The sequence below is a fragment of the Equus caballus genome, chromosome X, assembly GCF_041296265.1.
Source record: "Equus caballus isolate H_3958 breed thoroughbred chromosome X, TB-T2T, whole genome shotgun sequence".
Lineage (NCBI taxonomy): Eukaryota > Metazoa > Chordata > Mammalia > Perissodactyla > Equidae > Equus > Equus caballus.
This window is the reverse complement of record NC_091715.1, coordinates 27,199,217-27,217,510: the sequence shown is the minus strand read 5'-3', so window position 1 is coordinate 27,217,510 and position 18,294 is coordinate 27,199,217. Positions and strand designations below refer to the sequence as shown.

General features: G+C 34.6%; 1 protein-coding gene across 3 annotated transcripts in view; it reads left to right on the top strand.

Annotated features, from left to right (window-relative positions):
• Positions 1-18,294, top strand: part of DMD (dystrophin) — a 2,262,230-nt gene that overhangs the window by 239,453 nt on the left and 2,004,483 nt on the right. Inside the window, exon 1 of one of the 3 annotated variants that reach the window (XM_070257261.1) lies at positions 12,170-12,529. The exons of 1 other annotated variant lie outside the window; for it this stretch is intronic. In XM_070257261.1, the coding sequence (XP_070113362.1) occupies positions 12,523-12,529 (7 nt within the window). In that variant the 5' untranslated portion in view covers positions 12,170-12,522. Of the gene's footprint in view, positions 1-12,169; positions 12,530-18,294 lie in introns of those variants that run through there. One more of the 3 variants, XM_070257256.1, reaches the window with a different exon arrangement.

Below are 18,294 nucleotides of genomic sequence, written 5' to 3'. Positions count from 1 at the left end.
ACAGATCCCTATTTGATTAATACATAAACACCAATTTTTACAGGGGAATTGAAGAATGGGTATTCTAGCACTTAATTTGGACAAACCAGGAAGAAAGAATTTATACAGAAGAAAGATTGTCAGAGCCTTGATTAAAGCAGTGATTATATGGGTACAGTGAAAGAACATTAATTTATACAACTAACACTGATTTAGCACTAAATATATGACAGTAACAAACAATTATAAGTAGGACCCAAGACATGAGGATTCCAGTAGAAGAGATTATGGACTATATTTCCATGACAATGAAGAAATTCCTTAAGGAATTAAGGGGACATCACAACATTCTTAGATGAAGGAAGCTAATGTGTTGTTAGCAAACCTACCCTTAAAGAGCGACTGAAAGAGGCTGTCTAAACAGAAAGGAAATAGAAAAAGGCTTGGAATGTCAGAATGGAAAGAAGCATGTTGGAATGGGTAAAATAAAGATAAGTGTAATAAACTAGCCTTCTCATTTGTTTCTTAAATCATATTTTGTGATGGAAGCAAAAGTTGTACCACCAGCTGATGTGGTACTTAGTAGGTGTAGAGTAAGTAGTAAAGATAATTATATTTTCAAAGTGTGAGGAGTAAAGTTACTTAGATGGAAGTAAAATATCTGTACTTGACTAGAAGTAGTAAAAGAGCAAAACCGGTAGATTGTGAAAAGTTATGTATGCATATCGTATTACCTAAAGCAACCACTAAATACACTATACAGAGTGATATACAAAAAATACAGTAATAAACAAAGAAATCCTAAAAATCTTTCAAGTAAGCCAAAGGAAGGCAAACAAAGATAAACAGGAACAGAACCAGAGGAAACAAACAAAAGTAGTAAATTGGCAGACCCAAGCCATAACATATTTATAATTCCCTTAAATCTAAATGGTCTAAGAAAAATAATTGCAACACAGGTATTGACATAGTGGATTAAGAAAAGATGATGCACCAATGTGCTATCTAGCTGAACTCAAACTATAACGATATAGGTAGGTTGAAGTAAAAGGATAGAAAAAGATATACTTGTATACATTAATTAAAAGAAAGCAAGATTAACTAAATTAACATCAGACAAAGTAGACCTCAGAACAAAGAAAATTACAAGAGGCAGAGACAAGTTTTACATAATGACAAAAGGGTCAGTATGCCAAGAAGAGCTATCAATCCTATATATGTCGGAAACAAACAATAGAGCTGCAATATGTGTGAAGTAAAAACTGATAGAGCTGGAATGAGTAATAGAAAAATCCACAATTATAGTTGGAGACTTCAAATCCCTCTTTCAATAACTGATAGATCTACTAGACAGAAAATCATCAAGGATATAGAAGAACTTAATGCCGTTAACCAACAGGATCTATTCAAGATTTATAGAACATTCAACAACTGCAGAATGCACAGCCTTTTTAAGTGCTCAGGAAACAGATACCAAGGCAGACCCTATCCTCAGCCATAAAACAAACCTCAACAGTTATTTTTAAAATTTGAAATCATACATGATGAATTCTCTAATCAAACTAGGTATTAATATCGAGGAAAATCTCCAAACACTTGGAAACTAACAAAAAAATTTTATGTATTCCATGAGTCGAAAGGGGAGTTTCAAGAAGTTTTTAAAAATAGATTAAACTGAGTGAAAGCAAAAATAAAGATTTAAATTTAAAATGTAGTTCCTCTAAGCTGTGCTGTAGGGGAAATTTAGAACATTAAATGGACACATTAGAAAAAAGAAAAAGTCTCAAATCAAAGAACTCGTACATCAAGAAACTAGAAGAATAGCAACATAAACTCAAAGCAAGCAGAAGGAAAGAAGTATAAAAATATGAGTAGAAAAGAATGAAAATGAAAACAAAAAAGGGGGAATCAGTGAAACAAAAAATGATTCAAAGTGAATAGACCAATAAAACTGACAAGCCTCTAGCAAGACTGACAAAGAATAAAAACACAGATTACCAATATCAAGAATATCATGAAAGATCCTGAAAACATCAATAGGACAATGAAGAAATACTACAAAAAACTCTACACTCATAAATTTGACAATTTAGATGAAATGCATTCACTCCTAGGACAATCTTGACAAATAGTAATAAAATGGGAGGAACCACTATGCCTGCTTTAAAGATTTATTGTATAGTGATGTGAAGATTGTTTGGTGTTTGTGGACGGGTAGAAGAGAGAATAAAAAAATGCAAACAAATATGGACAACTGATTTTTGACAAAATTGTGAAAGCAATTCAATGGAATAGTGTGATCTTTTCAACAAATGTTGCCAGAGCAACTGGTTATCCATAGGCCAGGGGGAAAAAAAAGAAACTTACACTAAACCTCATACTTCATTAAACGATTACTTCAAAGTGAATCACGTATTTAAATGTAAAATGTGAAACTATAAAACTTTCAGAATAAAACATAGGAGAAATTCTGTTGAGCCTAGGCCTTGATGAAGAGTTCTTAGTCATTCCATGAAAAGCATGATTCATGAAATTTAAAAATTGATAAATTTGACTTCATCAAAATATAAAAAAAAATTGGCTCTGTGACTTTATTACAAGGATGAAAATATCAACTCCAGACATAGAGAAAATATATGCAAACTAAATACCTGATTATAAAAAGAAAGAAAAAACCCTCTTAGCTAGAATATATAAAGAACTCTCAAAACTTAAGGGGAAAAACAAACAATCCAATTAAAAATGGGCAAAAGGCGTGAAGCGGCATTTTACTGAAGAAGATATATAGATGGTAGATAAGTACATGAAAATATGTTCAACATCACTAACCATCAGGGAAACGCATATTAAGACCTCAGTGGGATAGTATCACACACTTGTCAGAAGAGGTAAATAAATTTTCTTTTAAATGACAGTACCAAATACTGTTGGAGGATGTGGAGAAACTGGATCTCTCATACATTGCTGGTGGGAATGTACAATGATACAGCCACTTCAGGAAATACTTTGACAGTTTCTTCAAAAAAAGAGGCTAAATATACACAAATGCTATATGATGAATCCATTGCACTCTTGGGCATTTATCCTAGAGAAATGAAATTATATGTCCACACACACAAAAAAACTGTACTTGATAGTCCATAGCAGCTTTATTTATAATAGCCACAAACTGGAAACAAGCAAAATGTGCTACAATAGGTGAACATTTAAACAAAATGTATATATGCATACCATGGAATACCACTGAGCAATAAAAAGTAATAATCTGTTGATAAATATAAGTTGGGTGGATCAAGCGCATTATGCTTAGTGGACAAAAATAAAGCCAATCTCAAACAGTTACACAGTTTATGATTCCATTTATATTACATTGTGGAAATTACAAAATTTTAGAGATGGAAAACGTTAATGGTTGCTGGGATTAGGGATTTTGTGGAGAGAGTATAGATGGGGCTACAAAGGGTTATGAGTGGAAGATTTTTGTGTTGATGGAGATGTTGTATCTGGATTGTAGTGGTGCTTACACAAATCCACATAGGTGATAAAAGAACATAAAACTATACATACACATTGTGCCAATGTTCATTTCCTAATTTTGAAACTGTACTTTATTTAAGAAGTAACTCTTAGGGGAAAGTGGATGATGCGTACAGGGAACCTCTCTGAGTTATCTTTGCAACTTCTTGTGAATTTATAATTATTTCAATGTTAACGGTATAGAAATCTTTTTTTTATATATTGCTGAATTCTATTTGCTAAATTTTGTTAAGAATTTTTGCATCTATATTCATGAGGAATATTGGTCTGTAGTTTTCTCTTCTTTTCCCCTTTCTTTTTCTAGTTTGGGATGTCAAGGTAATATTAGCTTAATAAAATGATTTGGGAAATAATCCCTCCCCTTCTGTTTTCTTGAAGAGAGTGTGTAAAATTGGTGTTAAGTTTTTAAATGTTTGGTAGATTTCCCCAGTGAAGCCATGTGGGCCTGGAGATTACTTTTCCTGTAGCTTGTAAATTGTGCATTCAATTTCTTTAATGTCCACAGAGCTATGCATTTTGTCTCTTTTATCTTGGTTGAGTGTTGGTAGCTTCTGGCTTTCAAGGAATTGTTCCATTTTTTCAAGTTGTGGAATTTATGAGCATAAAATAATTCTTAGTGTTCTCTTCATATCCTTTTAATGGTTTCAGGATCTATAATGATATCTCTTGTTCCATATTTATTGTTAATGATTTGTGTCTTCTCTATTTTTATCTTTGTCGCTGTTGCTAGAAGTTTATGAATTTGTTTTTTTCAAAGACTCATCTTTTTGTTACATCGATTGTCTCTAAGGTTTTCAGGTTTTCATTATCATTTATTTCTGCTCATATCTTTATTATTTCCTTCCTTTTTCTTGCTTTGGGTTTATGTCCTCTACTTTTGTTAAATTCTTTAGAAACAAGAAACTAGGAGACAGGTGGCTGGGGCAATAAAAGGGTAGCACGAGGGATTCTTATAATGGAACTGTTTTGTATCTTGACTCGAAATACATGTGATAAAATTTCTTTGAACAAAGCACACAGAGAGAAATGAGTGCATATAAAACTTGTGAAATCTGAATAAGATAGTCTCACTGTCAATTTCCTGTTTGTGATATTGTACTATAGGTATGCAAAATGTTACCATGGGAGAAAACTGGGTGACAATATGCAGGATTTTTTGTATGATTTCCTACAACTGCGTTTGAATCTACAATCATTCAAAATAGAAAGTTATAAAAAAAAGAAGGCAAAATAAAGATGGTCTCAGTCACCCAAAAGCTGACATAATTTATCACCAGTAGTTCTACACCAGTGTAAATTGCAAAGGATATTCTGCAGTGTGAAGAAATACTATTCTGGACAGAAAAATCAGACATCCGGGGCTCAGCCCCGCGGCTGAGTGGTTAAGTTTGCACGCTCCTCTTTGGCAGCCCAGGGGTTTGGCTGGTTTGGATCCTTGGCATGGACATGGCACTACTCATCAGGCCATGCTGAGGCAGCATCCCACATAGCACAACCAGAGGCGCTCACAACTAGAATATACAACTATGTACCGGGGGGCTTTGGGGAGGAGAAGAAGAAGAAAAAAAGAATGAAGAAGATTGGCAATGGATGTTATCTCAGGTGCCAATCTTTTAAAAAAAAAACAGACATCCAAGAATGAATAAACTTCTCCAATAATGGTAAAAAAAATGGATAAATAAAAAAGACTATTGACTGTTTAAAACAAAAATAGCAACAATGAGTTGTGTGGTATCTACCATATGTACAAGTGCAGTAATTAACAATAGTAATAAAGGTAGAGAAATAAAGGAAATAATGGGACAAAGGAAATAACAGGATGGTAGACTGCATATTAAACTCTTTGATTAAAAGACAAAAATTGTCATACTGAGGAAAAATGTAGCCCTACGTTCTTCAGAAGAAATGACTTTAATTATAATGACGCAGATAAGTTGCAAGATGCACGCAAGCACAAACCAAAAGAATATTGATATGGCTGTATTAATATCAGACAAGGGAGACTTTCAGCCAAGAAGTATTATGAGAGAGAAAGGACATTTCATAATGATAAAATAGGTCACATCAACAAGAATATATAGGAATGTAAAATTTGGATGCACCCAATAATGCACCTTCAGAATAAGTAAATCAAAATTGACAACTACGTGGAGACTTGGAGAAATCAACAATTACATTGGACATTTTAAAGCATCTCTTTCAGTAACTGTTACGACATGCTGGTAAAGAGACCAGGACTCTGCAGCTCCAAGGAATGTGGATGTAAGGGAATGTAGGGGGTAGTAAAGTAATAAATTTGGTAGAAAAAATTACATCTGATCTTCCCCACCAATCAGCGTTCTTAGGGATTGCGCTGAACGTTTTGAAAATTTTCTAGAATGTTAGGTATATTTAATATAACAGTTAAGCTCTGTATACTGTGAGGAAAAACCAAACCCTAAAATAGAAAAAAAAAATTGCCCACAAAGCCTCCTTTAGCTATCTTCCTATGTTGGTCCACTCACTCGTCAAGTTGGTCTAACTTGCTTTCTGCCTTTACCACTCCTCTGAAATTGTTCACATTCAGCTCACCATGTTCTTTATGTTCCCAAACCCAGAACTCCTTAGTCGTCTTCTTACTGCTTTCTTCTTTCAACTCCCTTTCCCCATAACTTTCAGTATGCCACACGCTGTTGTTGTTTTTTTTTTCTTTCTTTCTCTCTTGTCATTCCTTCTCAATGTCCTGCTAGTCTTATTCTTTTGTATCCATCATTAATTGTTAGAGTTCCTCAAGGTGCCATCCTAGGCTCTTGTCTCTTTTCATGGTTTACTCTGTCTCCAAGTTTCATTCAAATGTATTGCTTCATTTACCATCAAATGCTGTCTGATCTAAAATGTTTATGTATTCTGAAATTCAGATCCTAAAATCTAATTGTGTCCTCCTTTATGTCTTTGCTTGGATGTCTCCCAAGAATCTCAAACTCCACAGAAACAAAACTCAAGCCTTCATCCCCTTTCCAACCTGGCTTTTCCTGAAAATACTGCCCCTCTTTACTCAATTGCTCAAGTTGAAAATGTGGAGTAAATGTTTACTCCTTCATATCCCTGAACCCTCGTCAATTTCCAATCAATCTCCATGTTCTATCAGCTCTCACTTTTAAATATCTCTGGAATCTCCCTGCTTCTTTCTATCTTTTTTGTTGACTGTCTAGTCAAATTATCTTGCCTGATGTACTAAAATTGCCTTTTAACAAGCCTCCGTACTTCTAGAATTATCGCCCATCCCATTTTAATCTAGTCTTCCCAGTACATTCAGGTTTACATATTTGACATACAATCTGATCACGTAATTCGTTTACTTAATACCTTTCAGTGCTTTTCCAGTGTCCTTAAGATGAACTCCAGGACCTTTAACATAGCTGACAAAGAAGCTTGCATAATCTAAGCTCTGCCTATCTTGAGACCCTCGTCCTGTTCATTATGCTTCATTCTTCTTGTCATTCACTTTACTCCAGTCGTTGTGGACTTTTTTCAGTTTTTGAATGATTCCTTGCCTTGTTCCCTGTTTGTATAGTACTCTCCACATTTATCCCTTGACCCATGTAATCACCACTTATCCTTTAGTTCCATGCTTAAGGAGAATTTTCCTTGATAAGATTAGTCCCTGAAACATATGCTTCTAAAAATGTTGGATTTCTGCCTCTAGCTCTCATAATACTTTTTAAAATTACACTTTTGATTATTTGTCCAATATCTTATCTTTTCCACAAAACTACAAACTCTATGAGGACAGTAGCATTCCCAGCACTTAGAAAAGTGGCCAGCATAAAGTAGGTGGTTAATAATTGTTTGAATTAATTATTGAAATCAATAATTTTATGCCAGGTGTTAATACAAGTGAAGCAAGGCAAAGAAATAGAGAAAGATTAAGGTCAGGGAAGTGCTATTTTAGAGAGATAAGTCTGGAAAGGACTCTGTGTTGAGGTGACATTTGAGCAGAGGCCTGAATGAGGAGGAGTGAACCTTCAATATCTGTGAAAGTATGTCCCTGGTAGGAAGTATCAGCTAATGAAAATGTCCCGAGGTAGGAAAATACTTGGGATGTCTGAAGAGAAATAAGGCCAGTCAGTGTGATTAGAGAAAAATAAGGAAAGGTATAGGGGAGCAGCATAGAAGAAGAGAGGAGAAACAAGTATCAGGGGCACATTACTCACTGTCTTACAGGCTTTAATAACGGCTTTTATTCTAAGGATGATGAGAAGCCACTTGAGAAATCTGGGACACTGACATGATCTGATGTGTGTGTGTGTGTTTTAAACACCTTAATATCTTTTGGCTAATCTAGACTGGGGAGAGGAACAGTATTAGACTCAAATTATGAAGAGAGGATTTTCTGCTTTTCATTGATCCAGCTGTAACTTCACTGAGGTAATAATTTTTAAAAGTTCAGTGATCTTGCCTAATCTTTTACTACCTTGACACTTTTAATATAGCATATGAGAAAATTTTATGGGGGAATGTGTTTGATTGTTTTCAGTCTTATTTTCACATGGATTCAATTGGCTTTTCTTCAGTCATCGTCCCCTCAAAATACTCATTGAATTTGATATGATCTCCTCTACTATAAAATGAGGATAACTTTTAAAATCAAGTCCTCTAATATTTAATCATTACTTAACAAAGGAATCTTATTCTAAGGTTTTCTGAAACACGGGATTATATGGGAACAAGCTCATATTGATCAATACTTTAGATTTTATGCAGCTGATGCTTTGGGAACCAGCCTAACAGTTTATTTATTTTACTGGCTTATATGCTCACAATAAATGGAATTGTATATGTTGAATAGGACAAAATTCTTCTCTGTTATTGGACAGAAGTCAGTTTCCTGTTCAATGATGGCTAAAGAACTATAAATAGTAAATGGTAGCGAAAATTATTTTCTTGGGATGCTTAGCGTTATTATATGCAGTTGATAGAATTATTTAGAGTATACACTTTTTATTACGAAGTTTTGAAGATTAACTTTTCTTTTAAGGATGTGATAGTATGTTGCTTTTAACTTTTTAATTAAATTAATATGAGTGATTTAAAGTCTGATGAAAAGGATTTTTTTAAAAATTGAGGTATAATTGATATATAATAAACTGTAACATATTTAAAATGTACAACTTGACAATTTTGATGTCTCTATCATCTATCCATCTATCTATTTATCTGTCTGTCGGTCTATCTATCTATCTATTTATCTATCTATCTATCTAATCTCCATGAAACCATCACCACAATCAAGATAGTGGGAATATCCATCATCTCAAAAGTTTCCTCATGACTCTCTGTAACCCCTCCTCCCTGTTGCTCCTCCCTACCCTCCCTAGGCAACCACTAATCTGCTTAGTGTCAGTATAGATTCATTTGCATTTTCCAGAGTTTTATATCAGTGAAATTATACAATATGTACTCTTTTTGTTTGGCTACTTTCAATTATCATAGTTCTTTGCACTTCATTTATTGTGGTGCATATATCAATAGCCCAGTCCTTTCAATGGCAAAGAGTATTCCATTGTATAAATATATCACAGTTTGTTTATCCATTCACATCATGATGAACATGTGGGTTGTTTCCAGTTGGGGTTCTTACAGATATATCTGCTATGAGTATTCACGTACAGAGTTTTTTGATGGACACATGCTTTCCTTTCTCTCAGAGTGGAAAAGGTGGCTCTTAAAATATGTATATGTTACCCCTTTTAAGAAACTGCCAAACTGTTTTTCAAAGTGGTTTTTTACCATTTTACATTTCCATCAGTAGTGTGTGAGAGTTCCAGTTCCTGTTCTAAAAATCTTGGCGAATCCTTCGTATCTCTTTCACAGTTTTTATTTGGCATAATTGTTTCATATCTGGCCCTCTCAGTGACAATATCTAATGTCATTAAAAGTTTAAAAGGTGTCAGGAATTGTAGTATTTTACAATCATTCTGTTATTTAATCCTCACAGAAAGAATGCAAAAGAGCAATTATTATTCCTTTTTTACAGAAGAGTAAACTGAGGATAAGTAACTTGCCCTACAACACATCAATGTTAAGCCGTAGATCTGTGATTTGAACCCAGGTCGTCACTTTGGAGACAGTGATGTTAACCAATTTGCTGTAAACTCCTATCTTCTATGCCAGGGGTTTCAGCATGGACCCCTTTGATACCTGGTGAAAACCCTAATAACTTAAGGCCTTTGACAGCTGGTGAAGCTCCTTTGAATTATATTTAAATGCAAAAATAATATATTCAGGATTACAACAGAAACTAGTTGCACTGAAATAAATTTTTCTAAATATTTTAAATGCTGTGGCATAATACATACTTTCTTATTAATATATTAAATAACGTGATTTACTGGCAGACTTAATAACAACCATAATTTCCAAGTAAAGATGAATGTAAAAAAATAGTGTGAGATATATGCAGCGTCGATAAAAGGAGATGAAAAGCTTGTGATTTTTATTAGTGACAAAGTCACAGGTACTGCTAATGCTACTATGGTTTATAGGCTACAATACTAAATGAAAATAATGTTAGACTTTTGTTAGAGGTTAGTGAAAATAGAGATGTAATACTTCTCTCATCCAAGTTAACAGACATCTGAATTCTATACGTGGACCTTGGACCTGAGTTTAGAAGTCTTGCCCTCACCCATAAGCACCATGAAAATAGCATTCATGTCTCTTTTGATCGTTGCCATATGACCAGTGCTTAGCACAGTACATTGTATAAAGCAGGTTCTACTGGATGAGTGATTAACAGAATCCAAATCTCTCAATACTGCACTGGATGTTAGGATTTAGCAATGGACAAGACAAACATGATCTCTAGTCTGAAGAACTAACTGTATATTGGGAAATACAAACAATTCAATAAATTCTTGGGACCCTGGCCAAGTTATATAACTTTTCAGAGCCTCAGTTTCCTCATCTGTAAAATGCATATAGTAGTCACCCTCATAGGTTCAGTATGAAGATTGAATGAGTATCAATATAGTGGAGATACATACATACATACATAACGTATATATATACATACTTGTATAGGTATGTATATGTGTGCATGAGAAGAGTACCACCTTCTGTTGTAGAAGTATTTGCCATTATTGTGATGAAGACAAAGGAAGTACAAGATGCTATGAAATTGCATAGCAGGGGAATATAATTTTATCTGGGGAATGAAAAATGCCTCACATAGCAAGTTGTATTTCAAGCTGATACCTGAAGATTGGATGGAAGGTAGGCAATCAAAAGTGAGGAGAGGCTTATGGAAAGGTGAAACAGAACATGCAATATCTCTGAGACAGTAAGGAGTGCAGTATTTTAGAGGGAAAAAAGTTCGTTGTGGCTGGAACAAAGTGTGAAGGGGAGAAAGAGAGGTAAGACTTGAAGCTGGAGAGGTGAGCAGAGGCTAAGGGTAGAAACCAACCCACATAGTATTTGTCTATGCCATTCACAACCCCTAAAGTAGATATGTTTAACCACAAAAGTGATTTTTTTAAATAACAGTCATTGATAAACCACTATTTTAAAAATTGTTCTGTAGAATGATGTGTATATTATTTTTGAGAAACTTTAGTGGGTTCAAATGGACTCAATTTTTCTTTCTGGGTTTTTTCTGGCCTTTATAAATTAACCTGTTACAGATTATTATGTATTTCATGATGTATAGGGGTTATTTGTGTTTGTTACATAGGAAATTAAAATGGAGGTAGGATAGCTAAAATATATACACACATACACCCCTTAGGAAACAGTATTTCAGAACAGTGACATTGGCATATCTCACATATGCGAAATGAATTATTGCTTATAGTTTCATAAAGAAACTACCCAAAAAACTGTTTTCTTTTTGTGGGAGTAGAGGATAGCTCCCTACCAAACTAAATATCTAATTGATGGGTGAGAGGAGAAATGTAAGATTTTATCAATTTTTCCTTTTAAGGTATTTTTCTCATGAAAACACTTGCTTTCCTGTTTTGTCATTTCAAAATGTAAATGTTAATACTCCGAGAGAGGCATACTTAGAAGTTTTAGATAAGATTCATACTGTATAGGTTATGGTAATTGTAATTTTCTAAAAAAATTTCAAAATGCATTTTCCTGAAATGACACTTATTTCCTTGTAAACTAATTGTCTTAAGAGTCAACTAATCTAATTTCTTAATTTCTAAAGAGAGTACTCCTCTTAAGTCAAAATATCAAGTGTAAGGTCCACTCTTGGGAGAAACACACACAGTACCAGTGTTTAAATGTCTCCAGTGTGCAAAATAAATGTTTTCTTGAAAAAATTCTCTTATCAGAAAATTTCTCATCAGAAAATTTTCTGTAGAATCACGAGGCAAATTCCATTTGAGAAAGTGCATGCTATATTTTATAATAAGGCAGAGATAAGGAGCTGAGCACACAGCATCCTTATTTCAAAAGTACAATCAGAAAGACAGAGTTTTTACTCTTAAAAGGCTGTGACGATAAGTGAAAATCAGCCAAAATTTCATTGTGAATAATATGATATAGGCAAAGGAACTCTACTCTTGGTATAGTTAGGAAAATAATTTAATCCAAATGCTTTGCATCTGTACAGAGGACCGAGTAGATACTGAAAGAGATTTGCAGATCCACTGTTTTTTAGGCAGGAAGAATGCTCGTTAAATGCAGAACGCTGCTCTGGCTCATGTGTTTGCTCCGAGGTGTAGGTTTTGTTCGACTGACGTATCAGATAGTCAGAGTGGTTACCACACCGACGTTGTAGCAGCTGCATAATAAATGACTGAGAGAATCATGTTAGGCATGCCCACCTAACCTAACTTGAATCATGCGAAAGGGGAGCTGTTGGAATTCAAATAGACTTTCTGGTTCCCAGCAGTCGGCAGTAATAGAATGCTTTCAGGAAGATGACAGAATCAGGAGAAAGATGCTGTTTTGCACTATCTTGATTTGTTACAGCAGCCAACTTATTGGCATGATGGAGTGACAGGAAAAACAGCTGGCATGGAAGGTAGGATTATTAAAGCTATTACATCATTATGAATACAATTAGAAGCTGACCATGACAAAGCATATGTTTGAACAAGCAGCTGTTGGTAGCTGGGGTTTGTTGCCGAGCTCTTCAAACTCTGCAAACAGTGTTGCTTTTACAGGATGGATTTTTAAATTTCCTTGTGCTGCGTTAGATTTTTGGGGGGTGTGCTTGCCTCCAACCTCAGGGAAACACTTCTGGGATAAAAATCAGTGTTAGAAGATTTTAGAATAAAGTATTTTTCAAGAATCTAGGTTTCTCCAGGTAGATGATGACAGGGGGGGGAAAAATCTATGGGGAAGCTACCCCAGCTGAGTTACATGCCATTTAGTTACAAGGACTGATGGCTATATTGGCATATTCAGACCTTGAGAGAAATGAGAATGTATAGAATGTTTGGATAGGTTAAAAATTGTTACACTTGGTTACTGTTTTATAAGGAGTTTGGCTGTCAGGCTTTTCTCCTCATCAATTTCTAGCTTTTGACATTTATTCAATCATTCTGCATTATATGAAGAAAATACATCAATATCTCCTGCAGGGTTTTTCAACAACTCTAGCATCTGTTTCAGCTATTGAACTGTATTCACGTTTTGCCAAGTTGATGTCGACCCAGCTGGTCTATCATTTCTCGCTTGATTACTGCTCTTAATTTCTCTGTATCAGCTTGTTTCAGATAGGGCTTTGAAAGCTGTTAATGAAAAATGACATAAAATGATAAATTATTGAAAATTGGAGCATTTATTTATTTAATTACTTTGGAACCTTAATGAGTTTTGTCTTACATTCTTTCTTGCCTGCGTACAATCTTTAGAACCCTTTTGCTGTTTTGCAAGATTTCTTTCCCATACAATCAGTGGATTATACTTATAAGTACTTTTAAACCAATGGAGCATGAGGTTGGACTATATTTGGCTCCAAAAATAAAGTTTTGGGGAAAATGGGAACAATTTCAGCTTTTTATAGAAACTATGCATCATTTCCATATTCTATCTTGATACTCTGTCATGGGGATCTGTCAGTGAGTATATATTGGACCGAACATATTGAAATAATTTTTATCACCACTAGGGTAACAAGAAAATAAAACATTCAAAGCTGTTTTTAACAAGTGATTGCTTAAAACAGATGTCAAATAATATAAATAGATTTTCCTGAGTATGAAAAGCATGATTGTTAACTATCTATATAATACAGAATCTTTCAGCTCTCTGCCCGGTCTCCCCACTAACCTGAGTAGCTAAATCATCAAAGTTAATAGACTATCATGTATGAACATCTAATATGACCTTTTGGTGTACACAGTATTGCTCATATGTGCTGTACCTTTTCTGTAGTGATTGTAATATCCCAGTCAGTCTGGTCAACGAACACTACTAGCTGTTATGTAACTTTTTCCCCTGAATGTTAGTCCATGTTTTTCAATTACGTATTCCTTTTAGAAAGAGTGACTTTAGAACAACATGTATTTAAACATCAGTGAATCAGTTAGAAACTGATGGACCAAGTATCCTACTCGGATGCATCCAAATTAATTGCTAACTTATGTTTTGAAAAATAGAGATTTGGATGAGTACTTTTTAACCTTGAAGCATACATGACTGTGGTTGAATATATAATTCATAATTCATACATACAGCAAGAGAGAAAATAGTTTCCTAGATGTATAGTTTTAGCAGCAAACATATTTTAAATCATTTGGTTCAGGCAATCTAATAATTTCCTGTTAATACTTTTGAGTACTGCATGTGCTTTTGTATAGTCTATTACAGTACTTGTTTAATCTTTGGGAAGCTCAGAGACTGACGAAGAATTTTGCATCCAAATGATATAGGGTTATTTCTTGGTTGGTTGACAAAAATCAGCTATATCTATACTATTGTTTAAAATACATTTCTCGTCTGTCAGTGTTATTTCTCAACTTTTTCTAACCATTTTAAGTGACAATTCAAGTCTAGAAAAACTCTTTTATATTATCTCTTTAGTAGGACTTTCCTTTTGTGAATTGTCTCCTGTGAGAAAAATGTGAGCTTCCTGCTGGCCTCGCACTCCTGTTACCATAGTTACTTTAAAAAGGTTTTCTTTTCAATGAAGATAGTGTAATTTAAATCAGCCACTGGACTCCCTAAACCATGTTTTTTTGTTTGTAGTTCAGGCTGCTTCGTTTGTGACTAGGAAGTGCTCTGTATTTGATTTCACTGATGAATGGAGAGGACAGACACTAGGTGGCACCAGCTGTTGATTATTAATGAAATCTTAAAGGCTTTTGGCCGCACACCTGAAGAGCAGGCATAGCCTTACTGATAAATGTATTTGCAAGAGTTGGAAATGCTTGCCGATCTTTCTGGCTCTGGAAAAAGATTAGCATGCAAAGTGGTGAGACCATGTGAAGGTTCTAAATCTCAATTGCTTCATTCTGTATTTTCTGAAGAGATCAGAAAAAAAAAAAAAAGATGAAGAAATGCATAAAAATAAAATGTATGAAAGAGAGGTGGGACAAATGAAATGGACTATAAACATTTAAATGTTTTTATCAAATATGAAATTGGTAACATATAAATCTCTGTGGGGTTATCCCAACTCTCTACAAACCAGATTGTTTTTCTAAGGCATTTATACTATAAAAGCAACTATTTGTCATTTTTAGGTAAAAATCTTAGCGAGATTACTATTTTTTAATTCAAAAATGCCCCCTAGTTCTCCTTTAATGATAATACTGTCCAGTGAAAATTCCCACTTGTGATGGAGTGGCCCGACTTCAGATGTATTGCTCTTCATCCAGAAAGAGGAGCAGGGGGAGACACTATCAGTTGAGAAATATGCTTTGAAATGATTTTTGCTGAGAATCTTGCTCTTTCCTGTTATTCTCCAATTCTCATGTCGTCTATATTTTAAGAATGAAAAATCAAATAAAAACAACCCATATAAGCGTGTGCACACACCCCCAGAGACATATACATACATTTGAAAAAAGAATAGTTGAAAAAGACCACAACAATATTTTTAATTGGTCCTGGAGTCAGCAAACTAAAATGAAAAAGAAAGAGGAAAGTCCACAATTAGGGCAGGGAGATTAAATAACTGCTCATATTGGAAATATTATTTTCGAGAAAAATAAACAATCTTTTTCCCCCACTGGGAATAACTGAGAATTCCTGAGGAAGATGGGATGCTTTAGAATGAAGGGAAAGGTCATATAGGCCACAATCGTCCCAGGTTTTATGAAACAGTATGTGGTATAGCTAGTTATCTTGATTATACTGTGAAATTTGTTGATTTTTATGATGTCGTCAAGATGGAGAAATGTTTGCTATTTGATGTAAGTCTGGCAGATTAATTACCCTGATAAATTATTCTGCCTGAGTGTTTCAATTAATGAATCCTTGCAAACCAGGAAGGGGGCTTCTCATAGGACTACGACGTAGTTCTATCCGACTGACTCTATCTGACTTTGACCTAATCTCTCCTTCTGTGCCCTGTAATTCTGATCTTGACCTCACTTGGTCTGTGAAATACTAATACCTGAAACATGAAGGAAGATCAAAATAGCTTGCCTAGCTTGCAAAGAGAACAGATACATTGGATTATTACAGTACCAAAGGATTATGAACACCTAGAAAATGTGATGAGGCCCAAAACATGAATTTCGAGTGGAATAACATCCTGCACCAAGGTTCAAAAATCCTTGCAACAAGTACAGTATTGAGAGAGTTAAAGCTTAACAATAATTCATTGAATAAGACAATAATTTTCTTAGCCGTAATTTCAGTGTCAGTCGTAGTCTCATATGGCATTGAAACAAAATAAAACAAAGTAATGTTGGACATGTATCCTTTCAAGAAGGAAACAACAATAAAACAAATTTTAGAAGGATTTTTTTTTTTAGACAAACATTGTGGTCTAAGAGGAACTTTAACATTTAGGAGAATGTTCAGTAAAAAAGGTGCTGGAAACTATAACATTTGAGGGGCATTGAAGGTACTAGAAAAGGGAAAAGTGGAAGAATGCTTTAAAGGGGAAGAATAATGAAGAAAAAAAATGTTCTTCCAATTAATTGTGTGAGCAGAAAATTGACTACTTTGTGAGATACTATATTCCTTGTTCCTAAAGTGTTTACTGCTGTGAGTGGAGTTCTTACATTAAAAAAAAAATTGAAGGAGATGCCTAGGATAACTTCTACTTTTAAAAATCTGTAAGTGTAATCATTTATGAAAAAATATTTCCCTTTTGAGATATTTCTTTGAGTGTCTCTACTACTCCACTGGAATTCCTTCAGGCAAGGAGTGAGCAAATTATGGCTCATGTGCCATGCCTCTTTTTGTTTGGCCAGCCGGCTAAGAATGGTTTTTCCATTTCTAAATGATTTTTTTAAGATAAATAATATTTTGTGATGTGAAGATTACATCAAATTTTAGTTTGTGTCTATTAATAAAGTTTTAGTGGTTGACAGCCACACCTGTTTGCTTACACATTGTCTATGGCTGTTTTCATGCTAACATAGCAGTTAAGTAGCTCTGACAGAGACCATATGGGCCACAAAACCAAAAATATTTACTATCTGGCCCTTGGTGGTAAACATTTGCTGACCTCATCTCAAGACTGTAAGGGAACTTTGCTTTTTGTTCATTGAATCAAGTGTCTTAGAGCAAGCTAGGTAACAACTTAAATATCAGCTGAGGATCATAGACAGAAATTGTGACCACTCATAATATATAAGCACTACAGACTGTGAAAAGGGGTTCAAATATGCCACTTAGGAGTTAATCATGGGGCCATTTTGGCTGTTAATGTATTGATAGATTTTACTTGCTGAGAGATGTTTATTATTTACTGTCACCAAAAGACAATTGGAGGTCTCTGCAGTCACTGACATATGTAATATCTGCTTTGCCTAAGCCCATTGATTTTGCTGAACTTACATATTTTCTAAGATTCAGTTATTTTTATTGTTACTGTTATGTTATTGTATGGTTTCAGTAAACTTACAGAAAGTGCAGAAGTCAATGGAGAGCAAGGTAAAGTGAATGGAAATCACTTCTTGCAGTTACCCTTTTCTCTCTTCGTAGGCCTATAAAATCTCTAAGCAGCTTTTGCATTTCATAGTTCTGGAGAGGCGCTCACCTTTTAAAAAATATGAGAGTGTTCTTGAGCAAATATGGTCTAGAGGGGGTCAACAAATAGCAAAATAAAAATATATACACTGCACTATAAAAGAACAGCTCAGGCTGTTAGTAAATGATTGATAAGAAATGCTAGATTTAAAAGTTAGCAATGAGATATTGATGAGATATTTCCCTGAACACGTGGATGTGAGAGAAGGGCTTCTTTTTTAAAATCATACGAGAAACCGTGGTCAGATTCTAAGCAGAAATTTAAGGGATTCTGGATTTCCGTCATATATGACAATCTTCATAGTTTCATGATTGTGAAACTAAAATTCCTGCATTTTTTCCTGGGAAGGCTATTTCTGCTCACTGGTAGCACTGGAAATTCCTGTAAAACCCATAGGATTCTCATTTTATTTCCATGAGGATGTTACTGAGCAGCTATCTTGTGATGCCTGTCTCTATGGTAACAGATACAAGGCTTAAGGGTCTGAAGGAAATTCTTCCTATTGGTTTAGGAATATGGAGCGATGAGGGAGACTCCCTGAGGAAGAGGATAAAGCTGAGGGAAGGCAAAAGAGGCATTGAGAGAAAACTGTCACTAGAGAGCTGTTGTGTGTGTGAAAATGATTTCATTTC